The 25,421-nt window shown below is 45.6% G+C and overlaps 1 protein-coding gene across 1 annotated transcript in view; it reads right to left on the bottom strand.

The window, feature by feature from the left end:
• Positions 1-25,421, bottom strand: part of GDPD5 (glycerophosphodiester phosphodiesterase domain containing 5) — an 899,605-nt gene that overhangs the window by 64,731 nt on the left and 809,453 nt on the right. The window contains exon 9 of the mRNA XM_086933859.1: positions 7,982-8,064. Within this exon, the coding sequence (XP_086789985.1) occupies positions 7,982-8,064 (83 nt within the window). The remainder of the gene's footprint in view (positions 1-7,981; positions 8,065-25,421) is intronic.

Below are 25,421 nucleotides of genomic sequence, written 5' to 3'. Positions count from 1 at the left end.
GCTGTGGGTGGACGGTTCTTGCATCAAGCTCCCCGATGGCACCACTTCGGCCGCCTATGCAGTCACCACGGCTCGAACTGTAGTCGAGACAGCCCGCATAACGCAACGATCTGCCCAGGCAGCGGAACTGATTGCCCTGACACGAGCCTGTATTCTAGCAGCAGGTACCACAGCAAACATTTACACCGACAGCCAGTATGCCTTCGGGGTGGTTCACCATTTCGGGCTCCTTTGGAGGGAGAGGGGATTCTTGACCTCACACGGCACCCCCATTTTGCACGGGGACCTAGTCTCCGCCTTGATCGAAGCCGTCCTTCTCCCCAAAAAGCTTGCAGTCATCAAATGCCAGGCACACAAAAAGGTGACAGACATTATTGGACAGGGAAATGCACTAGCCGACCTCACTGCCCGAGCGACAGCTGAAAATAGGACGACAACACGCATGTACGTGACCAGGTCACAAGCAGAAAAATGGACTGACGCTAGGGACACTATCAGAGACATTCAAATGGCTAGCACACAACACGAACTGACTGAATGGACACGGGTGGGATTGAAAGATGACGAAGGCTGCTGGCGGACAAAAGACACAGACAAATGGTTGCTACCTGACTCGTATCTGATTCCCATACTGACTATGGCGCACTCCCCTGCCCACATAGGATCAGCCCCCATGATTGAACTTGTCTCCAGAGTTTGGCACAATGATAAGATCACAGAGTCCGCCAAACGCTTGGTCCAACAGTGTTTGATATGCCTGCAACACAATCCCGGGAAAGGAACTGTAGTACCCCGGGGAGGGTTTGGGGTCCCAAATCACCCGTTTGAAGTCCTGCAGATGGACTACATCCAACTAGACAGATGTCAAGGCCTGAAATATGTACTTGTGGTGGTATGCGCATTTAGCAAATGGGTGGAAGCATATCCAACCCGTGACAACACTGCTATGGCCACAGCAAAGGTACTGTTAAAGGAGTTTTTCCCCCGTTACGGCCTTTGTCGAATTTTGTGGAGCGACAATGGCCCCCACTTCGTAGCCGAAGTTATCCAACTCATTTTGAAGGGGTTGGGTGTAAAACAAAAGTTCCACGCAGTCTTCCACCCCCAATCTGCTGGACTAGTTGAACGACATAACGCCACACTGAAACTAAAATTGGCCAAAATAGTAGCTACCACAGGACTGAAATGGCCAGACGCACTCCCCCTGGCATTGCTCTCAATGCGTTCCACCCCCACCAAACACCACTTGACACCATACGAGGTTGTGTTCGGCCGGCCTATGAATGTTTGGTCTGCGCCGAAACCAACTTCCATTCATGACGTCCCGGACGTCCTAATGTCTGATTACTTATGCCAGTTGACTAAAACACTGTCTGTTATCCATCAACAGGTGCTGCATGCCATCCCTGACGCTTCCAGGGGTCCCGGACACACCATCCAACCTGGGGACTTCGTCCTGATCCGGAACTTCCAGCGTGCCAAGAGTCTGGAACCCCGGTGGACGGGCCCCTGGCAAGTCCTCATCACCACCCGAACAGCACTCCGGGTGGAGGGAAAACGCAACTGGCTGCATGCACACCACTGCAAGAAGATCTCCTCGACCCTGACCTCGACCGAAACCATCAACAGTCAAGAAGAGCTCCTGAACAAGGACCGACCGTCACTATCCTGCTATCCCGATACCGAAACACTTGAACTTTCAAAATTCTCTGATCCCACAGTGCCATCAAGAGAAGGGTATTTCCTGCGTCGAAAGGAGGGAGTTACGGCTAAGTAGACCACAGACTGAGTTAAATCTCAGAACGGTGACCTAAACACTACCGAGGGTTACCCGGAGAGAAGCAAAGCAAAGTCTGTGGTTCTGCCCGCTACCGAGCCCCTTGAAGATGATGGAAGCGCCAGATAAGAAGATGATGGAAGCGCCAAATAAGAAGATGATGAAGGAAACAGGAAATACCCACCGCAGGAACCCAAAAGCAGACAGACTCCATAGCCCAAAGACTATTGCGCTCTTCATCACAATCCTCTTCTGCTTTCTCCTCATGACCACACTCTGGATTGTGGAAGAAAATGCACCTGCTCACGAAACATTCCTGACCACTGTCCAGCCTACCACCATGAAGGAACATTATCTGATCTCGCTCTCTCCCCAACTCAGAGAGAGGCGAAAGGAATTTTGGAATAACTCCTTCGTACAACTACTTCACCAGCACAACCTTGCCACCAATGCCACCAACTGTTGGATCTGTGGGTTGCTACCCCACGCCACTGGACACTCGATACCATTCATCCCTTCACCTTTCTCAGTTCACGGTTCCTGTCTTGCCTGGCTGATGCTTCTGCAAGAAAGCTTTAAGGACAATGCCACCTCCAGCAAAACGGTAACGCATTTCTACCACGGGGTCTGGCGGAACAGAACAAAGACACACTTCTGCCCGCAGACCAACAACAACACCATCCACTTGGACATCCCTGCTAAAGAACAAGTTGAAATGCAAGTGTTCAATAATCCAACCAGAACCACCTTCTCCTACCTGCGAAAACGAACGGCTGCCACTCTGACTGTGGCCCTGTCAGTCATCAACGTCACTGGCCACATGTGCATGGAAGGGCTTGGGACTCAGCTGGTAGGCCACAGTGCCTGCCGGTTTTCCAGAACTCTGGACTCCATCGACCCGCCTTCCTTTGTGGCATCTCCAAACACGTATTTCGTCTGCGGCACAAAGGCTTACACCTGGCTCCCCAAAGGCTGGGGGGGCACTTGTTTCATTTCCTTCATTCTTCCTCCGACATATGTGGCACCAGCAAATCATCACAGACAAAAACGAGCCAAGGACATCGAACAAGCCGATTCAACAGGAGCGCAATTCATCGATGCTATGAAAGGACTGGTCCCCCTCTGGGGCCCGATGGCAAACAGCCGTGCCATCCGACATCTGACTCAAGCAGTTGAGACAACAATGAACATCACGGCTGGTATCCTTGCTAACAACACCGCTGAACTTCAAGCGGTCCGCTTGGTGGCTCTCCAGAACCGCCTTGTCCTGGATGTGGTTCTTGCGGACCGTGGTGGAGCATGCCGCATCATTGGGTCCAGCTGCTGTACATACATACCGGACAACTCACCCTCAGTGTACAAAGCCATCGAACATCTCCACAGACTCTCTTCAGAAGTACACCAGGAACAAGAAGAATGGTCGCTTGGTGGTTGGTTCTGGAACACCGTTAAGAACTGGGGTTGGAGACTGTTCACCATTATCCTGATTCCTGTAGTTGTGATATGCGGTCTATGCTTAGGAATTCAATGTCTGCCACCTCTGTGTTCATTATGTGCAAATTGTATTTGCCCTAAGACTGTGGACTTTGAAAACGAACGTATGAGAGCAATATATGATGCCGAGGTTAGGAATTTGATGAAGATTGACATTGAGTAAGCAAGTTGGCTAAGATATGTTGAAAAGGGAGGACTGTTAAAGATTAGACTGCAAAACGTCAACATTATCGGCGCCATCTTGCCCCCTTTCCAGGCCCATTCGTGCGCGTAAGCGGCAGCCATTTTGAGCACCATGGCCTCCCTGCCCCTCACTAATAGCCAGCGCGTCTCTCTCTCTCTTAACCTCGCAAGCATTCCCCCGCACGCTGACAACCCCCCCGCTCTCTCATGCCTTGGGTCATAAACCCCTCTCCAGCGCAGCTTCACCACGGAATCCCATCCTGTTCCCAGCGCGACACCTCCCTTCATTCCTTTCATGGCCTCAAACCCTTTTGATGCAAACCCCCTTTTCCTGTGTCCCCGTTTGTCTTCCTCGTTCCCAGGCTGCCACCTGACCTTGCGGATACTGTTTATTACCCCGTACAGTAGGAAGTTTCCCCTCCCCATCAAAAGACCCCCGAACCGATCAAAGCCCCCACCCCATGAGATCCGATCAACCCCACGCATTCCGTGAATCGGCGGAATGCCCTGCTGTGCGACCACCATCACCTGTTGTGACCGGGGTGGGGAATCCAACTGTAAATGTATGTGGGAACGGGTCTGGAGGGGAGATTCCGAGGATGTTCTTTCAAGTATTAAAATATTACGAGAATGTGTTATGTGCAATAAAGGTCGTAAACTCTAGTATAAGAGGCCCGGCCTCAGAGATGTGGTTAGAGCACCTCGTGACGATACTTGCTGTCTGAATTGATGTGTTCTCCTCCGGAGAGAATAAAATCCTCGTTTCCCGCCTTCCAGTCTCCAGCGCCTGCTTCTTCATTGATTAATATTGGTGGGTCATAGAGGCGATACCGCCGGGCAACATAAAAGGGTCTTTGGTTACCGGTTGTCTTTGGAACCCTTTTTAACAATCTTTCTAACAAATGCAGGAAATGAAGTGCTCTGTGCTCCCTCTTGCCTTGTGCTGAATGTCACATTCAAACACAAGAGGCGCATTTTCATACATGCGACCTTCAGTTCCGCATCAAGGAAAATGTGACACATTGCCAATTTATTTCAGATTCCTGTGTGCCCTCCCCTCCTGCTCTCCTTGAGCTCATATGAAGTGTGCAATGCACTGCAAGGGTTCCATGGAGCACCCTTCTGAAGGTCACATACAAGGGGTTAAGGATGGTCCCTATCTACCAGGGTTTCACACAGCAACATCAGCTTTTATGCGACACACAATGTGCTCTCGCATTGCAGCCTAATTTGTTTGAAAATAGCAAACTGGATAGAACTTATTAAATTCTGCCACTATCAGAAAATTGCAAATGTTTTATAAAAACAAGTCATAATGGCTGAGACGAGCATTACCTAGACGTCCCTCTTTAATGTAACTATTCTGATATGCAATGCCTTAGAGGTTTTGGACAATTGTCCTATTCTGAAAGGTCTGCCTAATAATGGTCTACAGCAAAGGGTCAAAAGACCACGACAATCATTAAAGAGTATTTCTGTAGTCGTTGTATTGCCATCTCCGAATTGCCATTTGACCCAATCATTAGTACAATGGCGCACACCAGTTATGACACAGCTATTACCACCAAGAAAGACTGCTTAATTTGTGCCGGTGTTTGCAGGAGATGGGTACCCACACTCAGTTTTTATGGCCCAGAACTTATTTTCCATTGTTTTAACTAGGATAAAGAGAGAGACAGACACAGGAGAGAAACAAGGGAAACAGCAGGGGTGAAAAGAACCTATAAGATTGACAATTATAGACAGGAATGGAAAGAGGCAGACTTGGTATTCAGCAACCACAAATTCGGCCCTGATTAAGGGAGAAAGTAACAAGAACACTGAAGATGTCATATCCCAATCAAGCATTCAAAAAAGTTTCACTGACAGGAGTATATACTATTATAAACCAATCAGTCAAAAGTAACACGAAGGTTCCTATTCAAACCAGTGCTTAGTTTCTAAAATAAATCATTGCCAGGGCCCTCGTCAGGAGACCACTTCAGCTGGCACCACCCATTGCCCTTGCCAGCGCCGCTATTGACAGTACCAACACAACTACAAACCATCACACTCCTACAAGTGTGACAATTTAGACAATTCCGAGCGCCCAAACACTAAAAGGATGGCATTAGCAGCAGGTATTAGTCCTTTTTAATGTGTATTGAATTACTAAATGGATGTTTCTGTGCTCATTTCTAAATTAGCCGGGCATCGCCACCCTGTGGCAGACTGTCATAAGTGTCGGTATTGACAATTAAGTGCCAGTGCCTAGCACCAGACACCACCGGCTCAAATTAAGCACCGATTCTAACTTAGGGGCGAATATCAAACACTATCCAGAGGCACAATCATATGATACAAACAGCCTATGTAAGTTCTAAGTATGTATGGATTCCTAATATTTTCATTCTCCTTTCAAACAAGCAGACAAACTCTGGGCAGAATGATTTTGAGCAAATCACAGAAAGACAACTGAAGTAAGTTAAAGTGGAATTTAGAGATTCACAGAGTCCTATAAAACTACAAAACAAATATTTTGTGGTTAAATCCAGCAACTATTCAGAATCATTTTAAATCAGGTTTGGGTTTAGAATACCACACAACCTTGTATGCCAAAGGGAACCTGGGAGAAAGCACGATGCTTAGATGAAACTCATGATCATGAAACTCAATGAGTCAATAATCAATGCCACGTCCATCCAAAATAATAGAGACACCAGACTAAATTAACTAGATCTTAGTTTAAATATAATTTAAAAATGTAATTCAAATGTACAATTTGAAATCAATTTACCCAGTTCCAGAAAATCAAGTACGGTCCGTCAAATTTTTTAAAATAACAACATTGTGCTAAAAGTGTAACAAAAATTAGCTGACATCATTTTCGTGAGTTTTAAGCTTCAAGGATTTAAATTAAAACAAGTGCATTTCCAGCACAGAGAGAGGATATACATTAGGTAAGTGTTGTGTTGTTGGTGGAAAAGACAACAGGAGCCAGGATGTATTCTTAGGTCTTGTTTATTAATTCTTCAGATCAAGTTACATCAGTGATGACTCCAGCCAGCCTAGTGTGGCACCAGCCCCACCAGGAGCAGCCTCCCTAGCTGCTCAGCCCATCTCCAACTGCCACATTCATCCCACTCAGTCACCCAGGCATTCCACGCATCACAGGCACACCAACATTCTAATGCCAAGACACACCTTGGGCTGAGCAGCTAGAGGCAGCAGGGCTAGAATACCTGTTATAATTATGTAGAATACAACATTAAGCTATTGTTTTTTTGGATTCTTCTTTGCAGTCTCTATCAAGACAATATATGTTTCGGGCAAAAAGAATACTGATGGGCCATCTTCAGAAAAATAAAGTAGCAATAGTACATTACTCTATGCGCCACCACTGCAGTGCAGATAATCGATTGATACTTAATGTTAGTATAAAAAAGTTACTATGTGAGGAGTCCATCAATTCAAACCTTTATCAGATTCCCTGGGTACCTCTAATTTGAATAGATGCAGTGTAGAAGACTTTGATTATTATAAACTAGTTTCAAAACTACTGTCTTAACTCATAAAAAGTTTGAGTAGGTAAATGTATTGGTCTTACAAGAGTTGTTTTCAATGTAATGATTCCCTAAAGGCTTCAACTGACGCATTCTCCTTATTTCAGGAATCTGTTATGCTAGTTCCTGAGTCGCACATACTGGAACATACTGGCTGTTCTATACTGATAATTCTAATCACAATGGGTATGCAGTTCCTCAATGCGGACAAAGTGTTAAGGAGGCAGGAGGAGGGGGGTCCTCCTTGTCGGAACTAAAGTTAAGGGTGCCGGTCGGGTATTGCAGCCCCGACCCGACGACGAGCAAGTCGTAATGATGAAGCATGACACCTAGCTTGCTGGGTGTGTGAGGACTTTAGTTCAGACAAGGAAGACCCCCTCCTCCTGCCTCCTTAACACTTTGTCCGCATTGAGGAACTGCATACCCTTCGTGATTAGAGTTGACTGGGCATGTATGCTGGACCTCGTAAAGAAGCTCTAATAGTCCCTTCATTTGCCAATAATAATCTATACTGAGCCACACTGAGCTGCAGGCGTGAAACCAGAGTAGCTTGGACAGACGTGACTCTTAACGAGGATCTAAAAGCCGCAATGATTGTCTTTCTATTGCGATGACATCCGCATATTTTGGCGCCATGGGAGGTGACTTTCACTCAGATGAAAGCTGCTCTAGGTTGAACAAACACTATATGTCTGTTTGTTGAAGAACACAATGTCTGCATTTATTAATATAGAGCTTTTTCATGATACAGCATAAGAATTGATGCCAAAAGTCCCCCAATAGCCTGCATCAATGATAGAAAACTGCTCCAAATCCTCCCTCCTCTCCAATAAATATAATTAAATTATTTTGCACATTGCCTATGCCATAGGACACAAGTTTCTAGAAGACTAAACATTTCACAAGAGTGAGGAAAGGAGAAGCAGAGTGGACAACTGACGAACCCTGAGCCATTTAAATTAGCTTCTAGGCACACAAGACTTGCCTTATCATCACGTCTGCCTGTATGGCATATACCTTCTGCTCCACAGCTCTTTGGAAGGACATCAAGGTGTGTTCTGGTGCAATCTATGACAAAGAAACAAACAATTTAAAATATGATCACCTCAAATGGACATGTGCAAGTGTTCCTCTTGAAGTTTATCACTCTAGTAAAAACATTTGTGACAGGGAGATCTTTGGCCATTTCTTCTTTTTGATCAGTGATGGTGGAAGAAGTTTCAGAAATCCTGAAAATACGGTCTAAGAGGTCTTTGTTTATATTTAATGAAGCAGGCAATATTGGGTTGGACCACAAAACATCCTTTCCTTGAAATCTGTGTCATCATTCTCAATGCAAAGTAGGTCTGCCACCCAAGAAACAGTTCCATGATACGACAACAAAGATCGAAACAATGTGACAACAAAGATCAAAACACTGTCCATCTAATTCTGGTCTGCATATTCAATCTGGACTTGTATTTATAGCAATAATCCCAAATCCCATGCTTCAGTAAACTTTAGGTCAATAGCCCCTTCGACACATATATCTCTTAATTTTCTGCCACATATAATTTTGGAGATGGGTACTAATACCTACCAATGCACTGCCGTTTCTTGGGGTGCAATGAGTTGCAAGCCATCTACCTTCGTCTATGAACATTTTGTACCCTGCAAAATGATGATTGGCATATATCCATTCTGCACTGAGATGCGTACAATTAATGGCCTGATTAATTTTCTTGGGTATGCATATCAGCAAATACACTATTTCAGTGTCCTACATTGCGTACTAACATCAATTTCAATTTTCTCTATGAATAAAATCCCAAGTTGGATCTGGCCTAGAAACAGCTTCTCTCGCTAGTGCCATGGATGTAAAAAAAACACAGAAATACATCCACAAAAACATAGAGAGGGGCTTTGGATCAGACCTCTTCATCTATTGGTGGGTTCTAATGTGATCCACAAATTACTGTCCACCACAGCATCGACAGTACCTCAGCCTGCTTTAGTCACTGGCTCGCTTGCACTGTGTGTGACAACACTTTTCTGATCACATGTGTTCATCCAACTAAAAAGGGGTGCACTTTAGTGCCAGGTATGCTACCAAAGATTTTTTCTTTCCATTCTTTATCATTTTTTTAAACTTTTACTCATTAAGTAATGCTTTGCCTAGCTATTGCCATCTTCCATCATGCATGATTAAGATTCATGCATGATCTAGGTTTTGCCACACTTTTTTGAGTTACCTGACCTTGGCTACCCTGCGATGCTGTCTCCACAACAGGCAAGACCTCTAGGGATTCTGACTTTTACCTTCTCTTTGTACCCTGACCAAAATCTCATCTGAACACCATGCAATCTAGAATGCCTATGTTTGTGCCAGTTTGGATATTCTAATCTCGGTTATCTATAGTCTCTGGTTTCCAATGGTGCAATGTCTTTGGTAACTGTACAAAGCTGCTTAGTTAATATATTCTTTTATGCTTTCACATTCGTACAGTGCTCAGACACAGATATTTCATGGCATAAAAAACACAAACAAATGAAAAAAGATAAATAGCCTTGTGATGGAGAAGTGGTGTCATCATGAGAATAGACATTCTATTCTATTGTCATGTAGATATACTTTGCCTATATGGTGTGTTAAGTTAGCATGAGCTTATTAAGAGTTTAAACGCCATTTTACCTTTCTGCTGCTTCTGCACACGACACATAGCTGTTGCTTTAGCTTTGAGCCTAGTAGAATGTTTTGATTCACGCGAGAATAATATGTTGTTACTCTGATATCAGCCTTGCTTGGTGAGCTGTGTCTGTACAGTGAGTGCTGAAACCTTCAAGGATATCTCAACACAGTGGTTGTTGTGAGGTCTGATCTTCGCACGTTCCTAGACATAACATACATGCAGCTGCGGCCAAATCCTGGCTTTAGGCGAGTTTTATACGGCTTTGCCCAGAGCATACACACACACACACACTTGATGGTGCTTCGCATGCAGAGAGCTGATGGAAGATGATGTGATCCCTTACGACTGGGCTCTTGAGGTATGGGGCCACCCTGCTAAAAACCCAAAGAGACCTTCTTAGATATAATATAATATACTAGCCAGGGAGGGTGAGAACTAGGTGTTACTGAACCCTATTTGTTTTAGCATTTTACCATGCTTTCACCTTTTGTGTTCAATGGACTAGTGACTATGCTGATTACTTTGTTTCTTATAATATGTTTGCTTGTATTAGCTAAGATGCTGCGCTTGAGAACACTGCATTAGTGAATAAACATTTCAAATGTGCACGCGTCCTCATTTACTCCTTGTTCTGGATTGAAATGATTGTATAACGAAAGAGTGTTCATGTGTTCCACGTTACCTGAGGTGTACTAAGTCCATGTTCTGGTTTGTCTAAGCATTGGGAGTTTGTGATAACCAATGAGACACTGTAGCTAGTCTGGTAGGGGATTTGGGGTACTAAGGTGAGTTTTGGTTCATCCTAATTCACTGAGGTTCCAAGTCTCTATGCACAGTTCTGTATGAGAACGGAATCCCTGCGACACTATTCTATTCGGGGCATTTGTAAAGAGCACGGCTAGCTCAGTAGAGGTGTCAAGGCGCTAGCGACCAGTTCAAAATGGGAAGAGGAGAAGCGAAGAAATGATTTGCCCATCAGATCCCTATCAGACAAGAAAGTTTTGAGATTGCTTCTAAAAATGGACTCCGAGAGGGTGCAGGGGAGACTGAGTGGACGAGAGTTCCGCAATTTAGAAGCGCAGTAAGTAAAGGAACATGCATTTCATCGACTCCCTCATTACATACTGTGAATAGTTATGTTAATCGGGGTAGGGAATTCATGTACACCTAGCTGAGAGTAGTTGTGTTATCTTACCATCAGCGAAGCTTGAAAGTCCTCAATGGAGATACTGTGCAGAGGATAATGTAAACAATGTCGTATTCAGCCCCACAAAGGCCTCGAGCGAGACGTACGCCAATACATGCTCACCAGAGTTGCTAAATTCACTGCTCAAGAGCTGTGGACTGTTCCAATCCTCTCAGAGGGGAACCCACAGAGAGTAGTATCTACTAAGCATGTGATATAGCAAAGGGTTTGCCCATTCTGTGTCTACAAGAAAATGTTTCAGTACATATGCCCTAGCCTTTTCACAGCCTAGAATTAGAAATAGACTATTCCTCGTGAGTCGGGTAGGCAGCCAATGAAATTCGTGGAAATGCTTTCATAGTTGCCAGGACAGGCCATCGTCTGCAGCTCTTGAAACACACAAATACCTTTTTCGGGAAGACAGGAGAAGGGGATGATAACAGCCTTGAAGCCAGTCGATAACGCTAATTAACGCCTCCTAGACACTATTTCAGAGGCCTGAGCCTCTGTATTTCATTGCATTCTGGCCATGACTTGCATTTTAGTACTTTATCAGCAGGTCTCCCAGTATGTTTCTCACTTTCTCAAATCCCAGTCCTTACAGATCATCATTCGCGTCTCCTAACAAATCCTTAGCTCCTGAAAGCAGAGATTGAGAAGCATTGCCTTCTGCAGGGCCACACGGGACCACATTGCTTCACGAAGGCTGCTTGAGGATACCTCCTGTAGATTTAGGATTGAACCCTATTTGTTCACTGGTGATGCGTATGAACTCTGTGCCAAACTCTCTCGTAAATGTTCTGCATGTGCCTCAGATGCCTGTCGGTGCAAATCAGGACATGCTGGAAAAGAATAAGCAGCAATGTAACACTTTTATTTTGATTTTCCTTTAATATACTTTTAATCCACAATTGTTACCCAACAAGGACCTCTGGCACCTCTCTGTATATCAACACACCAAAAGAGAGGGAGGAAACAATCAAAATACGGAGGCAAAAAGCCTGGTTTTGAGGCCTGGGAATTCTCCTGCAGCCAAGAACAAAGGTGTGAGAAGTTGGCCTTATATGTGATGTCCACTGTTCTAGTGGGCACCCTGTATCAGTCCAAACAACCCTTAAGGTGATGGTTGTAAAGGCAACCTTATAGACCAGCTATCCTAGTGGTAGCATGGAAAAAACAGTCTTAGGCTAATACTTCAGAGAGCATGTGAAGCCAATTGTTTTACCAATAATAACCCCTTGAATACCAAATGAAAGGACACCACATAAGGTATATATCAAATATATATGTATTTATTACTAACACAACCCCTCTGCACTCTTTATGAGGTCAGAGTTCGAGATACAGCACAAGTGACTCAATTAGCATACTATAAGTTGCACAAATACAATTCTGCCCTAGGGGCCTCACGAACAATATACTAAGTAAGTGGTATAAGAACCACTTCAGGAAAAGTGAATAGGCCTAGGGCATCGCTGGGACTACACTGAACAACCACAGGTTAGGAAGTAGGAGTCCCACAGGATATGTGTGCAGTGTCTAAACACACACGCGGGTTCTCATAGACTTCCAATGGGAACGTAAAGTTTACAAAGTCGTTGATTTCGGGCACTTCCGGATGGACTACGGGAAAACCCAGTTAGACTAGGACACTGGATAGTTATTACCCACGGGAGCACCGGAGTACTCGAGTTACCTCACCCAGGGAAGCCGGGTGCATAGGTGTTCTTTCGTGTCGGGTTTCGTCATCGAATCCTATGGAGAGCTGCACAAAGAGGCTGCAGGCGACCAGGAGGAAGATGTCCAGGTGGATCCAAGGGTGGATCGGAGCAGTGAAGAACCTGAAAGCAGAGGGGACAGAGTCTGGGTCACTAGACAGTGACCAGGAAGGAACCAGGCGATGTCGAGATGCAAACAGGTGAAGAAGTGAAGCTCGTCTCTGCAGCCACGTGGACCAGGAGGCGTCGACGACAACCAGGAGCAGGATACGGACTGTCCCACAAAATATCTCGCTGTTGGCAGTGTCGGCTTCCAGATTGGAGTCAACAAGCCTTGGCAAAGGCAACCCACGCAGGAAGGGAAGATCGGCTTCTGTTCAGACCAGCAAGGTCTGGGGAGCTTCCCCTTTACAGGAAAGCAGGAGCAAGCCCGGAGCAACCAGGCAAGTGGTGTTGATTCAAAAGGATGTCTTCAGGAGGGCCACTAGCCAACGGGCTAGCAACCGCGAAGATGCGTCGAGGAGAAATGCAGGCACAGGCCCCACACTCGTGGAGTGTGGAGGGCTCAGCTTCGGTGCACTTACGGCTTGGGTTGGGGCTTCTCAAGTCCCAATGCACAACTTCGAGGACGCCTCAGAAGCTGCACAGTTAGCAAAAAGCAGGTACTGCAGGCAGTCCGGTCCCACGTTTCTCGTGTCCGCCACGGGTCTCAGCTTTGCTGTGGATGTGGGTCGGAGTCAGAGAAGTCTGGAAGTCCAAAGGCTGCGTCACTAAGTCTTCGGGTTCCGGCGGGAGCGTCGACAAAGCAAAGTGGCAAGTCACTGATGGTGCCTGTTTGCACAGGGTGGTCACTCCGTGACCACAAGGGAGATTCTTCAGTCTTCTAGTTGCAGAAGAATGTCGAAGGTCCAGAGTTTTGTTTCAGAGTTTCAGTTCAGGATAATCTAATGTCTCCAGACACAGCTCCTAGCTTTATACTAATCTAAGGGGCTGGATTACCTGCTAGGTCCCTCCTATTGGTGGAACCTGGGAAGGGGGTGGTTACACCCCTTTCCCTTTCTTCAGTTTCACGCCTTAGCTGGGGCTGGAGTGCCCCTGCAACCAGTTTGAACCGGGCTATGCATGGAGCACCTTGTGTGCCCCAGGCAGTGTCTCATTTCATTCAACCCACCCTGCCCCAATACACTATAGCCTGTCTGGGGAGGTGCTAACACCTCCCAAGGCAGGAAACCTATTGTCCCGTTCTCCCCTGTCGGAGTTTTTGCCAGCAGCAGGAGGTCAGACTTGTGTCTGTGGCAGCAGCATCCATTTTGTGATACTGAGGCTCTGTTTAACATTAACTGGGTAAAGCTACAACTACATGTCTTCTCCCTCTAGAAGGGTGGAATGCTACCCCCGCTGCCAGGACTGGCGGGGGGAGGGGGGTAGTATTCCAAAGCATATGACACCTTACACAACATGTTTTGATAAAGCAAAAGTTAGCATTAACCGCAAGGATTATAATGCACTTAAGAGTATATGGTATGGCTTTATCATAGAACAGCTATAAGGACATGGTTCCGAAAGCTGCAGACAGGCTCAGATCATGCTAGAGCACCATCTCACATATAACCAAGCACTCTGCCTTCAGGATTGTCAAGGCCTGCCATAGGAGTGACTTATAGGTATATATGTGTCTATATGTAATGGTAGGTATTGGGATACTATACCTAAGCAAGGGGTGATTACACGACCTTGCCCCAGCTGAGTGATCAGCCAGTTGTGTCAATTTGAATGGCCAGCCAAATGTCTGGAGTCGGACAGCATAAGACTTAGGAAGGCAAAGGTATCACTCATAGCGCTGATACCTCATAGCTTCCCCTCAATCCCTCCCTTGTATGCAACTCCTGGATGAGCAACCTGAATAAAGACAAGGACACCAGATTCTTATAAGAGAAATCTTGTTGCAGGTGTATAATTGAAAATGTCGGCAAGACAAAATTCGGTTAACTTACAGGCGATCCAGGACGGACGGATGTGCAACCCATGCTGATTGTCCAAAGGTGCTATACCTTTTGGGGTCCTTCACCTTGTGACCCCCTAGAACTGAACTTATGCACAGTTGTGGAGCAGTGCAGGCCTTCTTGAGCAGCCCCCCCATAGATGCGTCTTGTCCCGGAAGTGCCCACCTCGACCCCGTGGAGGGGGCTCGTAGCCTTCCAGCCTGTTTGAACCCCCTAAACCGGATGGACTTGGGGGGAGGAGAGTGGTGCGCTAGACCCCTGCCCCCCAAGGTGGTCGCGCTGCACGTGACGCAGGCGGCCCCATTACCATAGCGAAGGCGTGACCGGATTATGACTTGGATCACAATTCTGTGACTAGACTGAGGAAGGATCTTGCTAAGAGTATTTAGGAAGAAGGTGCAACAGGAAGACCAGTTGCTAATCTGTGGAGGAGAAGAAAGTGTAGAAACCATTTAATTTTAGGTTCCATTTTGTTCACCTAACATGAGCTTGCAGAATCTTTAAAGGTCTGCTGGCCTGTGCTGACTCACAATGGCCACAAGGCCTCGAGAAATGAGGAAATCTTGTGTATGTGACAAACGCTTCTTTACTTGACATTATTTTATAAGCCTTTATCAATATGCAGTCAAATGTTTAGAGCTGATAAAGGATTGGTGGAATGGTAAGAAATGTGGGCTACTGGTTATGCCCTGATTGGCTATGCATCTTAAGCAAGATGTAATTAACTGTATAGAAACCCATGTAGGAAGTTTTTCGGGGAGTTAAGAGCAATGTGTACCTTTTGAACCTTACTGCAGATTTGCCTTATTGATTTTAGGCTTTGACATCAGTATGTCAAACAGAGAGATAAAATTGTGCACATTCCTATCAGAACAAAAGGCTCTCAAAATGCAGATGATCACCAGGACAAGGTATATACTTATGCAGTGCTTAATTTGTAAAAGAAATGTGTCAGGAGGCAGCTTGCACAAGTTCATTTCTCCTGTTAGCGCCGCCTAAAACACAACCAACTACTATCCATGAAAGTGGGGAAAGGGTGTGGCATAATAGCCAGAGCTGCCGACTTTGGCGATGGAGAACCAGGTTTGAGTTTCAGCATGGAAGCTGAAGGAATCAAAGATGCATGCTGACGTCTAGTGGCTTAGTGGACTACTGTAGGTGCTTGTTTTTGACCTCATGGTCACAGCTTCAAATCCTGGTGAGTCCACTCAGCCTTTCATCCTTCTGAGGTCGATTCATAGGTACCATTGAGTTGGGTAACAATAAACGGCTGTTGATATTGCCTGATATCAAGGAACAAGGAAGGCTATAATTCATACCATCACCAAATGCAGGACCCCCGATTCATGGAGTCTGGACAGAACGATGGAATGATCAGCAATGCAAATGAGGCTGTAAGGCTCAGACGGGTGAAGGACGCCCCCTCTCTCCACCCCCCTATATACTCCCTCTCCCTGATCAAGTGCTCCCTGAAGGTCATTAGGCACCGCTACTAAAACTGGTTCCATACGACAGGCCCGAGAAGGGCCAAACACACATGAATCTTGGAGGGAACAGGCCAGATGGCCACTGGTAAACTTTATCAATGACCTTGGCAGCTTGGCTAGAGTAGGGTGACCAGAACTGTGGAATCAGTAGATGTCTCTTTGAAACCTGGAAGGAGACCAAATCTTACTTTAGGGACAGAGGGAGGCTGGGGAAATGGCGGAATATAAAGAAGGATTTCTGCAACAGAATCTGAACCTTTCTTTAGAACTATTAGTGGGTGAGGGTCCGAAACAGAGCCATTTGAAAGGCGAGCAGGCACGGATGCTCTTCCGCAGTGGGCAGCTCCTAGAAGACGGCGAGACACCGGCCAGGAGAGGTAACACAAGTAAGGGAGCAGGGGAGCGGGGGGAGGGCAGAGTATGAACTCAGGGCTCTAAACTCAGGAGATTATCTAATGCTGTAAACCCGACTATAAACAGAGGTGGCCTTAGGCATGTGCAAGCTGTGCACCTGCACAGGGCCACCAAACCCCAGGGGCCACCACACCAATACATATCCTTAATATAATAATACTCTGAGGATGGATACATATTTGCGTGGTGGCCCCAGGCAGGGATTTGGCGGCCTCCGGCTCTGTTCCACTTCCAAACACCCTGACCCCCCCTCTTCACTGGCCTCCGCGCTCTGCCCCGCCCGGACCCCCTCTTCCGGGGCCCTCTACCTACGCTCCCTGCCCAGGGCCACCATGAGCTATAAAAATGGCAACTCATGCATTACAGCGCTGGAGAGAGGCCAGAGGGCTGGCCTAAAGCAACGCAGAGTTTGACAGCGCTTTATCAACCTTACAACGCTCACTGTGCGAGAGGGACATTGTGAGGCTGGAGAGAGCAGGGTAGCTTAGTCTTTGACTGCAAGGTGGTAGGTAATGTTGAGCTAAAATCGACATTTCGGTGCTAGAGCTGTTCTGCAGCAGCATTTTAGGCAGGAAAGGCTAAGAGAGGAACCAACATAAAAACAGGCAAAGAGGATTGTGCACACAAAGAAAACCCCTACAATCAGTGATGCACTAAAATCATCGTTGGGTAGACTCCTAAAGCACTGCCATACATGGCCACAAGAGGGTGCCAGATAGCGGCAAATGGCCAAAATGTGGCCTTGTTAATATGGAGGAGAATCCAAACAGCAAAACATCATTTTACCTGGGACTCCGAAAAGCTTTGTACGGTAGCTGCGAAGAGCACGCGTATTCATCTATATTTACATGCTCACCATTTATACATATATGGATTAAGCTGGCAACGCCTCTTCTAAAGTAACGCTGCCTCTAGGGGCTGACTTTATACTTAGCCTTTCCTTTCAGTTTTTGTCCCTTCTTGGAAATACACACACCCTCGCTGCCACCGTCCACTTAGATTCTGAGGTGAACGACACCGAAAGAAGGCTCAGGTGCGAGATAATCGGATTAACTAACGAGCAGCTGCATTACCCGCCCGTCGCACGCTACATGTGCCACAAGGGGGCAGCAAACACACGGATGCCAGACGACAACGGAACTCTCAGAGGGCAGAAAGCCAACTGCTGGCACGGACCTCGGAGCAGATTCACTACAACAACATGAACAAAGCTGAACACGAGCTGTTTATCGCACCCTCTTCAGATCACGTTTCATGCTCCGCGGTCACTTGACTTCCACTTATGTAAACAGCCAACGAGAGGTGGGGTGGAGGGGGTCTGCCTGGAGTCAGAGCAGACTCGCAAAGAAACCTGGGAGGGAGATAGAGTCAGGCAGACTATCTCCAGAGGACGGCCTCTAGGTGCTCACTTCTAGCTGAAAACGTCAACTAAAGCACCGTCTAATTCGGTGAAAAGTGTTCCAGCGCCACCTAGTGTCCGAGGCGGAAGGTAATGGGAATGCACATTGCACATTTTGGAGCCGGGAATGAAAACTAATCAGTTCCCACTCACTAAAGGAACCTCTCACACTATCAGAGGACACATAAACAACAAGTCAACATAAAAATATTCTGGTGTCACAAATTGGTATCTGATACAACACGGCTTCGTGAGGTAGACTAACATGTTCACTTCTCAAATTCCATATTCAACTATACTAATATACTGCCCAAATAACTGAATAAGATATCTACTACTCAAATTACTTCATATTTATACTATTCTAATTTTAAACACAAACCCTTTATGGGTTCTGGAGTGGCGTGCTGCTCGCCAGAAAAGCGCTTCAACACCCATCAGGGGTAACAAGTGCTAGATGAATGCAAATCTTTCTTCCTCTTTTATCCCTCCGCTATCCTTCTCACTCCAAGTAACAGACTAATATCCACCACTGAAATTACCTCATATTTCACCATATTAATTCACCACTAATCCTTTCTGGGGTCCTGAATAGCGTGCGTCAACAAGTGATAAATAAATACAAACCTTCCTTCTGCGATCATTCCCTATCCAAATAACTGACTAACCTATCCACCACTTAAAATGTACTTGCATGTTTCACTCTACTGATTCAACACTAATCCTCTATGGGTCCCGGAGTAGCGTGCTACCCGTTGAAAAAGCGCTTTGACGCCTCGTCAGGGGTAGTAAGCGCTATATAAATGCAATTACAATACAATACAATACAGCATTCAGCAAAGCAGCGGCGTTCAGGTGTCTGTTTTGGAACCGTGATCTGGTGCACATGTTTACAGACTCACCTGCGGGTCGTGCATGAAGCATCTGCACTGCTATATACACGTGGATGCTGCCTCTTCTCGTTGCTGTGATGCAATGCTAAACAATAGCTTAAGAAAATGTAATGATGCGTGATGTCACATATACTGTCGTCAAGCACGGACGTGATCCACGCCTTTACCTTCCTGTCTCACGACAAACAACAGTGATTGGCTTGTAATTTCTTAGTTCTGAATCCTCAGAAAAATGAGCTTCCTTTCATCACCCCAAAATATCAAGGCAGGTTCAAGGGGGCATTCCTGGGGACCTGAATCCTGAAGGTGTAGTCCAACTCTACCTTCTGAAGTAAACTCTCTGGGCTTCATCTCAGACCCACCCCCCCTAGCTTTGTTCCCCCACATCTGTCGACAACATGTCTATCTTCTACCTTCCACCCATAAAGAAGATCAGAGATCTCCTTCCCCAAGCCAGGAAAAATTGCAGCTCCTTTCCCTGATGCCAGATGAAAGTGTAGCTTCTCTCCCAAAGCCAAGTGAAAGTGTGGTTCTTTTCCCCAAGGCAGATGAAAGTGCAGCTCCTTCCACTGATGTCAGATTAAAGTGCAGCTCCTTTCCCCCAGCCAAGTGAAAGTGCAGCTCCTTTCCCCGATGCCAGATGAAAGTGCAGCTTCTCTCCCAAAGCCAAGTGAAAGTGTGGTTCTTTTCCCCAAGGCAGATGAAAGTGCAGCTCCTTTCCCCGATGTCAGATTAAAGTGCAGCTCCTTTCCCCAGCCAAGTGAAAGTGCAGCTCCTTTCCCCGATGCCAGATTAAAGTGCAGCTCCTTTCCCCAGCCAAGTGAAAGTGTAGCTCCTTTCCCCGATGCCAGATTAAAGTGCAGCTCCTTTCCCCAGCCAAGTGAAAGTGCAGCTCCTTTCCCGATGCCAGATGAAAGTGCAGCTTCTCTCCCAAAGCCAAGTGAAAGTGTGGTTCTTTTCCCCAAGGCAGATGAAAGTGCAGCTCCTTTCCCCAATGTCAGATTAAAGTGCAGCTCCCTTCCCCGATGTCAGATTCAAGTGCAGCTCCTTTCCTATAGCCAAGTGAAAGTGTGGTTCTTTTCCCCAAGGCAGATGAAAGTGCAGCTCCTTTCCCCGATGTTAGATTAAAGTGCAGCTCCTTTCCCCAGCCAAGTGAAAGTGCAGCTCCTTTCCCCGATGCCAGATTAAAGTGCAGCTCCTTTCCCCAGCCAAGTGAAAGTGCAGATCCTCTCCCCAATGCCAGATGAAAGTGCAGCTCCTTTCCCCAGCCAAGTGAAAGTGCAGCTCCTCTCCCCAAGCCAAGTAAAGGTGCAGCTCATGCTTTCACCATTTTCCAACTGGACTCCGGCATCGCTATACCAGCCGGTATCCACAGTGACCCAATAAAAGACACCTTTTATGCAATAGCCAGACTGATCTTATTTAAGAGAAAATGTTGTTACTTTTCACTAATACTGAAAATCATACTGGAATTTCCCTTCAAAGAGAGAATCCGATATCGAATCTGCTCTCTGGCATTCATGCGCATTCACAAGAAAAGCCCACCTATCTACGGGCCGTCTAGGAGGGTCAAAGGCGTCTGAGGTACAAGGCTTTCTCTATGAACCAACAAAGTTAAAACAAACCAAGCCATGAAGCAAACCTTCCCTAGGGAAACCAGCAACCTTTGGAAATCTCTCCCCACACATTCAAGAACAAAACCCACCTTCCTCTGCTTCAGGAAATATCTAACACAACTTTTCCGCATCCATATATGTTAACTCCACTAGTCTCCGTTGAACTGGTGTCAACACAGGGGCCTGTATTTACCACCCAGCTGCCTCTCATATTCTGCTGTGTGCACTTCATGCTTTCAATCTACTCTTCTACTTGCTACTTCTATGTCTGGTGCAGTTGCATAACATGAAAAATGTAAATAAATAAATGTTTGGAAGTAGTTAATACTCGGAAAGGCTAGAGCATTTGAAATATTTTCTCGCCTTGTCATCTTGCATTGTGTATGTCACCGCCATTTGTTGGTTGTGCATGGACCTTGTCATCCGCTCCAAAAATCCATGCTCCTCGCGAGGCATTCCACCACGTGCTGCGTTGTTATCCGCTCCAAAAATCCATGCTCCTCGCGAGGCATTCCACCACATGCTGCGTTGTTATCCATGACTATTTCACAGACTGTTGAACTCGGTCCTCTCTGCAGGGTCACCCCTTCACTCCTCCTGTTGTCTGTACCCATGTTTGTTGGCTTTTAGGACTCTGTGCACTTCACCACTGCTAACCAGTGCAAAACTGCTTGTGTTCCCTCTTTTAAACATGCTAAAATTGGCTTACACTCAATTGGTATATTTAATTCTCTTATACATCCGTAGTAAAGTGATATACCTATACCAGGGGCTGAAAATTAAGTACTACTAGTGGGCATCCACCACTCACTGTGCCACTCACTAAAGTGGCCTTTTAAAACATATCTCAGGCCTGCCATTGAAGCCTGTAGTGCACTTTTAAACTGCCATTTTTACCTTGCAAAATACATCTTTTGCATGGCCTTAAGCTTTCTTTTTAAAACATAAGTAATCCTAGGATATGCCCGTAACTGGCCCATGGGGCAGGGTGAAGAGGATTTAAAAAGTTAGACATGTACTTCAAAGTATTAGATGTCCTAGTAGTGAATAATTCCTACATTCGTTTTTCACAACTGCAAGGCCTCCCTCTCCCGTAGAATAACATAGGATTACCTTATTACATTTAATAATTGCTATCTTTTGATTGGGAACAATATATAAATCATGTTTGGTTTCACACAAATTGTCATTTAAAATCCTCTTTCGTAGTAAAGTTGGATTTAAAGTCAAAATTCTGAAAATGGCACTTAAAAAAAGTTGGCATTTTCATGCCCTACCATTTGGTGCTTGCAGCCTGTATTTTAGGTCACATGACTGGGATCAGTTGGCCTGTGGGCCTTCCTCCCAGACAGCGAGACAAATGGGGACAAGGTGTTGGGGTGGAACATTCTGCCAGGATGGGAGGGGTGGAGTGGTTCCCTGCCCCACATACATTTCAAAGGGACTGCCTCCAAAACACACATAGAATCTGACACCAGTCTTTGATCACCCCAGACGCTTTGGAGCCTGGGCAGGTAAAGGGAGGGCATTTCCAGAACTAGATGATTGGGGTGGTAATGTATAGATGTTTCTCCCACTTCAAAGGCTGACACAGGTATACAAATTGGACCCTCAGATCAACTCTTCAGTAAACTCCTGAACATGTACAAGCAGAGGCGTAGCTAGAGCTTGTGGCGCCCGGGGCTATCCTTCAGATTGCCGCCCCCCTGGAGGGTTGTTGGGGGAGAAGGGCGACGAGCACTTGAAAGAGGTCCGAGAGACACGTAGTATCGCCGCTAAAGGTTACTGCGATCAATCAAGTTACATGCACATACATGGCACGGCCCACGGCTAGACAGCCCCCGTCCCCAAAATAGTGCTGCTTAGGGCAGACTGCCCCCACCTAGCTGCGCCGATGAAGGAAAAGCAGAAGGAAACCCAAAACTTACATCAGTTCTACCTACCCTGTTTGTGACATCTCACTTATAACATCACAGCTAGTGCAGGACCCTTGTCCCCTATCTGCCCCCTCCACGACCTCAGCAATGTCCGCAGACCCGTCCACCACACTGGGTTTGACCACAATTCCCTTGGCAGCACCTTCAGGATAATACAGGTGAGTCCAATGCATCTGATCACTAGACTAACTTGATTTCTGCAGTTGGGGCATTACCAGGCCGGATGAGGGGTAAGAGGGTTGGGAGGGGCAGTAAGTTAAAAACAAAGCTGGAAGTACAAATAATTTGTATTCTGTCCCAAGTTTCCATTGTCTTCACCTTCAGGTAACAGCATATAACATAAAGGCACACTGTATGTTTAAAGATAAATCCAAGTTAAAGTAATCGGTAGGAAATTCATTTGTTTGCATTATGATATTTTATTGATTAATTCAGTTACTAGAGATGAGTGTAACCAGACAGTAAAGGAATAGATTACTGGTGGTGGGTAAGGAGTGGTGGTTAACGACTTCTGTATTTAAAGTGCTACGATGTCCCAGCCTATGACTTAAAGCACAATGAATATGCAACTCATTATTTTAACACAGTATAAAATGTTTTTGAAGTATCCCATTTCGCTGCGGAATGTCTTTCATAAGTCACTGCATCAATGGAAATGTCACATTAGCAATACGAATACTTGGCAGCTATGATATTAACCACCTGAGCTACCTCACACAAATGAATCCTGCCACAGATGAAACTCCCATCTCTCTCCAGCAGGTAAATTAATCACCAGAGTTTACTTGACACTGTGTGTTGTCCGAAAACTGCTCAATATACATGGAACATTGTAGTACTTTTAACACCTCTGTACTGCTACAAAACTGCTAAAAAAAGTTCCATTACTGAAGAGAAGAGTATTTTGAAGTGCAGGCCCATTTAAAACACTGCCCCTGTTACTGTGCCAGTTGGTCATTGTGTCCAAGGCCAAGGCCAGAGCCAATAACCGGAGATAGGCTGCGTGACTGTAGTTCTAAGTAACAGAGGGCATGCAGACACTGCAGCTGCTCAGAGGAGGATCTTATTGATCTGATCATTCATGACTGTGCAATTGCCTAAAAAGCAAAGTTTATAGCAAATTCACAGTGCTATCTGTAGCAGGCTGAGACCTCACAACATTATAATACAGTCGCCACTGCATTGCACCAACCAGTACTGTATTATGTTTCTATCTGGTTAGACAAACGTTTTCTGCAATTGCGTTTAAAATTGAGCAGCGCAATATCATATTTCATGGTCTACTGACAGCTTGGCTTTTGGACTCTGGTGCAGCTGGAAACCAGCACACATCATTCTCACACATACATAATATTCATTCTAACTGAGAAACAAATTAACCCTGGCATTTTGGAAGAAGAACATGCCTCTTGTGTAAACTAACTGGAGTAATTCAGGTGACCTAATACGTAGCTGTCAAAGTTTGAGACTGCTTATGTGTGACATAGCCATATATTCAGTCGTCGAATGTGTGACATATAAATATCTTATGTGTAGCACTTTTAGTGATGCATGTTAGAGAACCAAAAACTGAATAGAGATCAACAGTTATACCTATGTAGTAAGATCGTTTTCACAAATTAGCCCATGTTGTGGTATGAAAACTGGCTCAAACTACCCAGTGCTCCTAAAGTGCCTACACAAGATCACTGGCCTACTTTTCTATGCCAACAGGGTCACCTGGCAGATATATTTGGCATCGTGATAACCAATAACATACATGTTTTGGAAGAATGACTATAGTTTAATGAAATAGAATGTTATGTCTAGTACACATTTCAGTTAAAACAAATGGTTTGTTAAGCCAAAACAGTTAATCAATGACAATGCGTGGTAATCTCAGAGGGGAGCCACCTAATAACCACGGAATCCCTGTTCCACTTTCAAGAAAGCAACATCTGGTCCATCACCACTGCTAAACTGTACCAGGTTACAATATAAGTATTTTAAAATTGTAAGGATTAACATGGAAAACATAATTTGAAAGTTTCCTTTAGAATACGTACTTTCGCCAGTTTCAAGAGAATACTATCGTGTAGTGGCATCTGTAAAACTGTGTCAAGTGAACGTTTAAGTCAGCATAGCAAAATCATGTTACATCAGCCTGCCACTCCGTGAAAACTGTTGTGCTGTGAATGTTGTGTGTGCGTGTCACTGACTGGCCGTGCATGTGTAAGTGGCTGCAAATGTAGGTGTGACTTGATTGCGTGGAACTTGTAGCAGATGGAAGGCAAGCCGAGCACAAATTCACAAGTTTATTACCACAATAACTCTTCTTTTATGCCCCTCCCTGACTCCCAGCTGCATGTAATGATTTCAGGCGACGCCAGTCACCTGCCCCCTCTCCCTATGGTGACCGGCCGACTGCATCAGGCAAGCTCGGGCCCGGTCAGCTCAACTTCACAGTCAGGCCAGGTCCGTGGTCTGGGGCTGCGAATGAACCTCTCTGGTCACCGAAGGGTATTTTGAATGGCTGAGCCGGCTCGAGTGACATACCTAAGGGTATCGCGTCTATAGCTTTATAAAATCATTAGCCGTCTTTCGAACTTCCTTCTCCTTACGTGCGTGACTCCTTCTCGCATCACCCTTGCATATCCTCAGGCCTGTGCCCACTTATTTAGTTATCGGTTTTACTAAAGTTGCTCAGAAGGTTGTGGTAAATGACTTGCAGAAGCATGAAGCTGAGTGGAGCTTGGGTGCTCTTTCTGCTGCTACAAACCTGTATAATATTTCTTTACCTACTCCTTTATATACACAGTACGAACACATACCTTTAAGATAAACATTTATCAAGAATATTTTCAATTAATACAAAGAGCAGTCTTTTTTTTGGTGGTTTCTGAAATTCTCCATTTTTTTTCAAAAAGCTGAACACAGAGGTAAATTCACGAGTGAATTTTCTCCATTTTATATTGGACTAGTTTTGTGAGAATGAAGCTGTAGGATTTTACTGCGAATCAACCCCCCATGTGGCAACCAAGACATGCCCAGAAATGTCGGAGTGGCTTACCTACTGGATGGCTGCTCCCTCGTTGTATGAACTGATAAAACGCAGAGAGTTTAA

The sequence above is a fragment of the Lissotriton vulgaris genome, chromosome 8 (genome assembly GCF_964263255.1).
Source record: "Lissotriton vulgaris chromosome 8, aLisVul1.2, whole genome shotgun sequence".
NCBI lineage: Eukaryota > Metazoa > Chordata > Amphibia > Caudata > Salamandridae > Lissotriton > Lissotriton vulgaris.
Note: the sequence above shows the minus strand (reverse complement) of the source record. Positions and strands in the feature narration are given on the sequence as shown.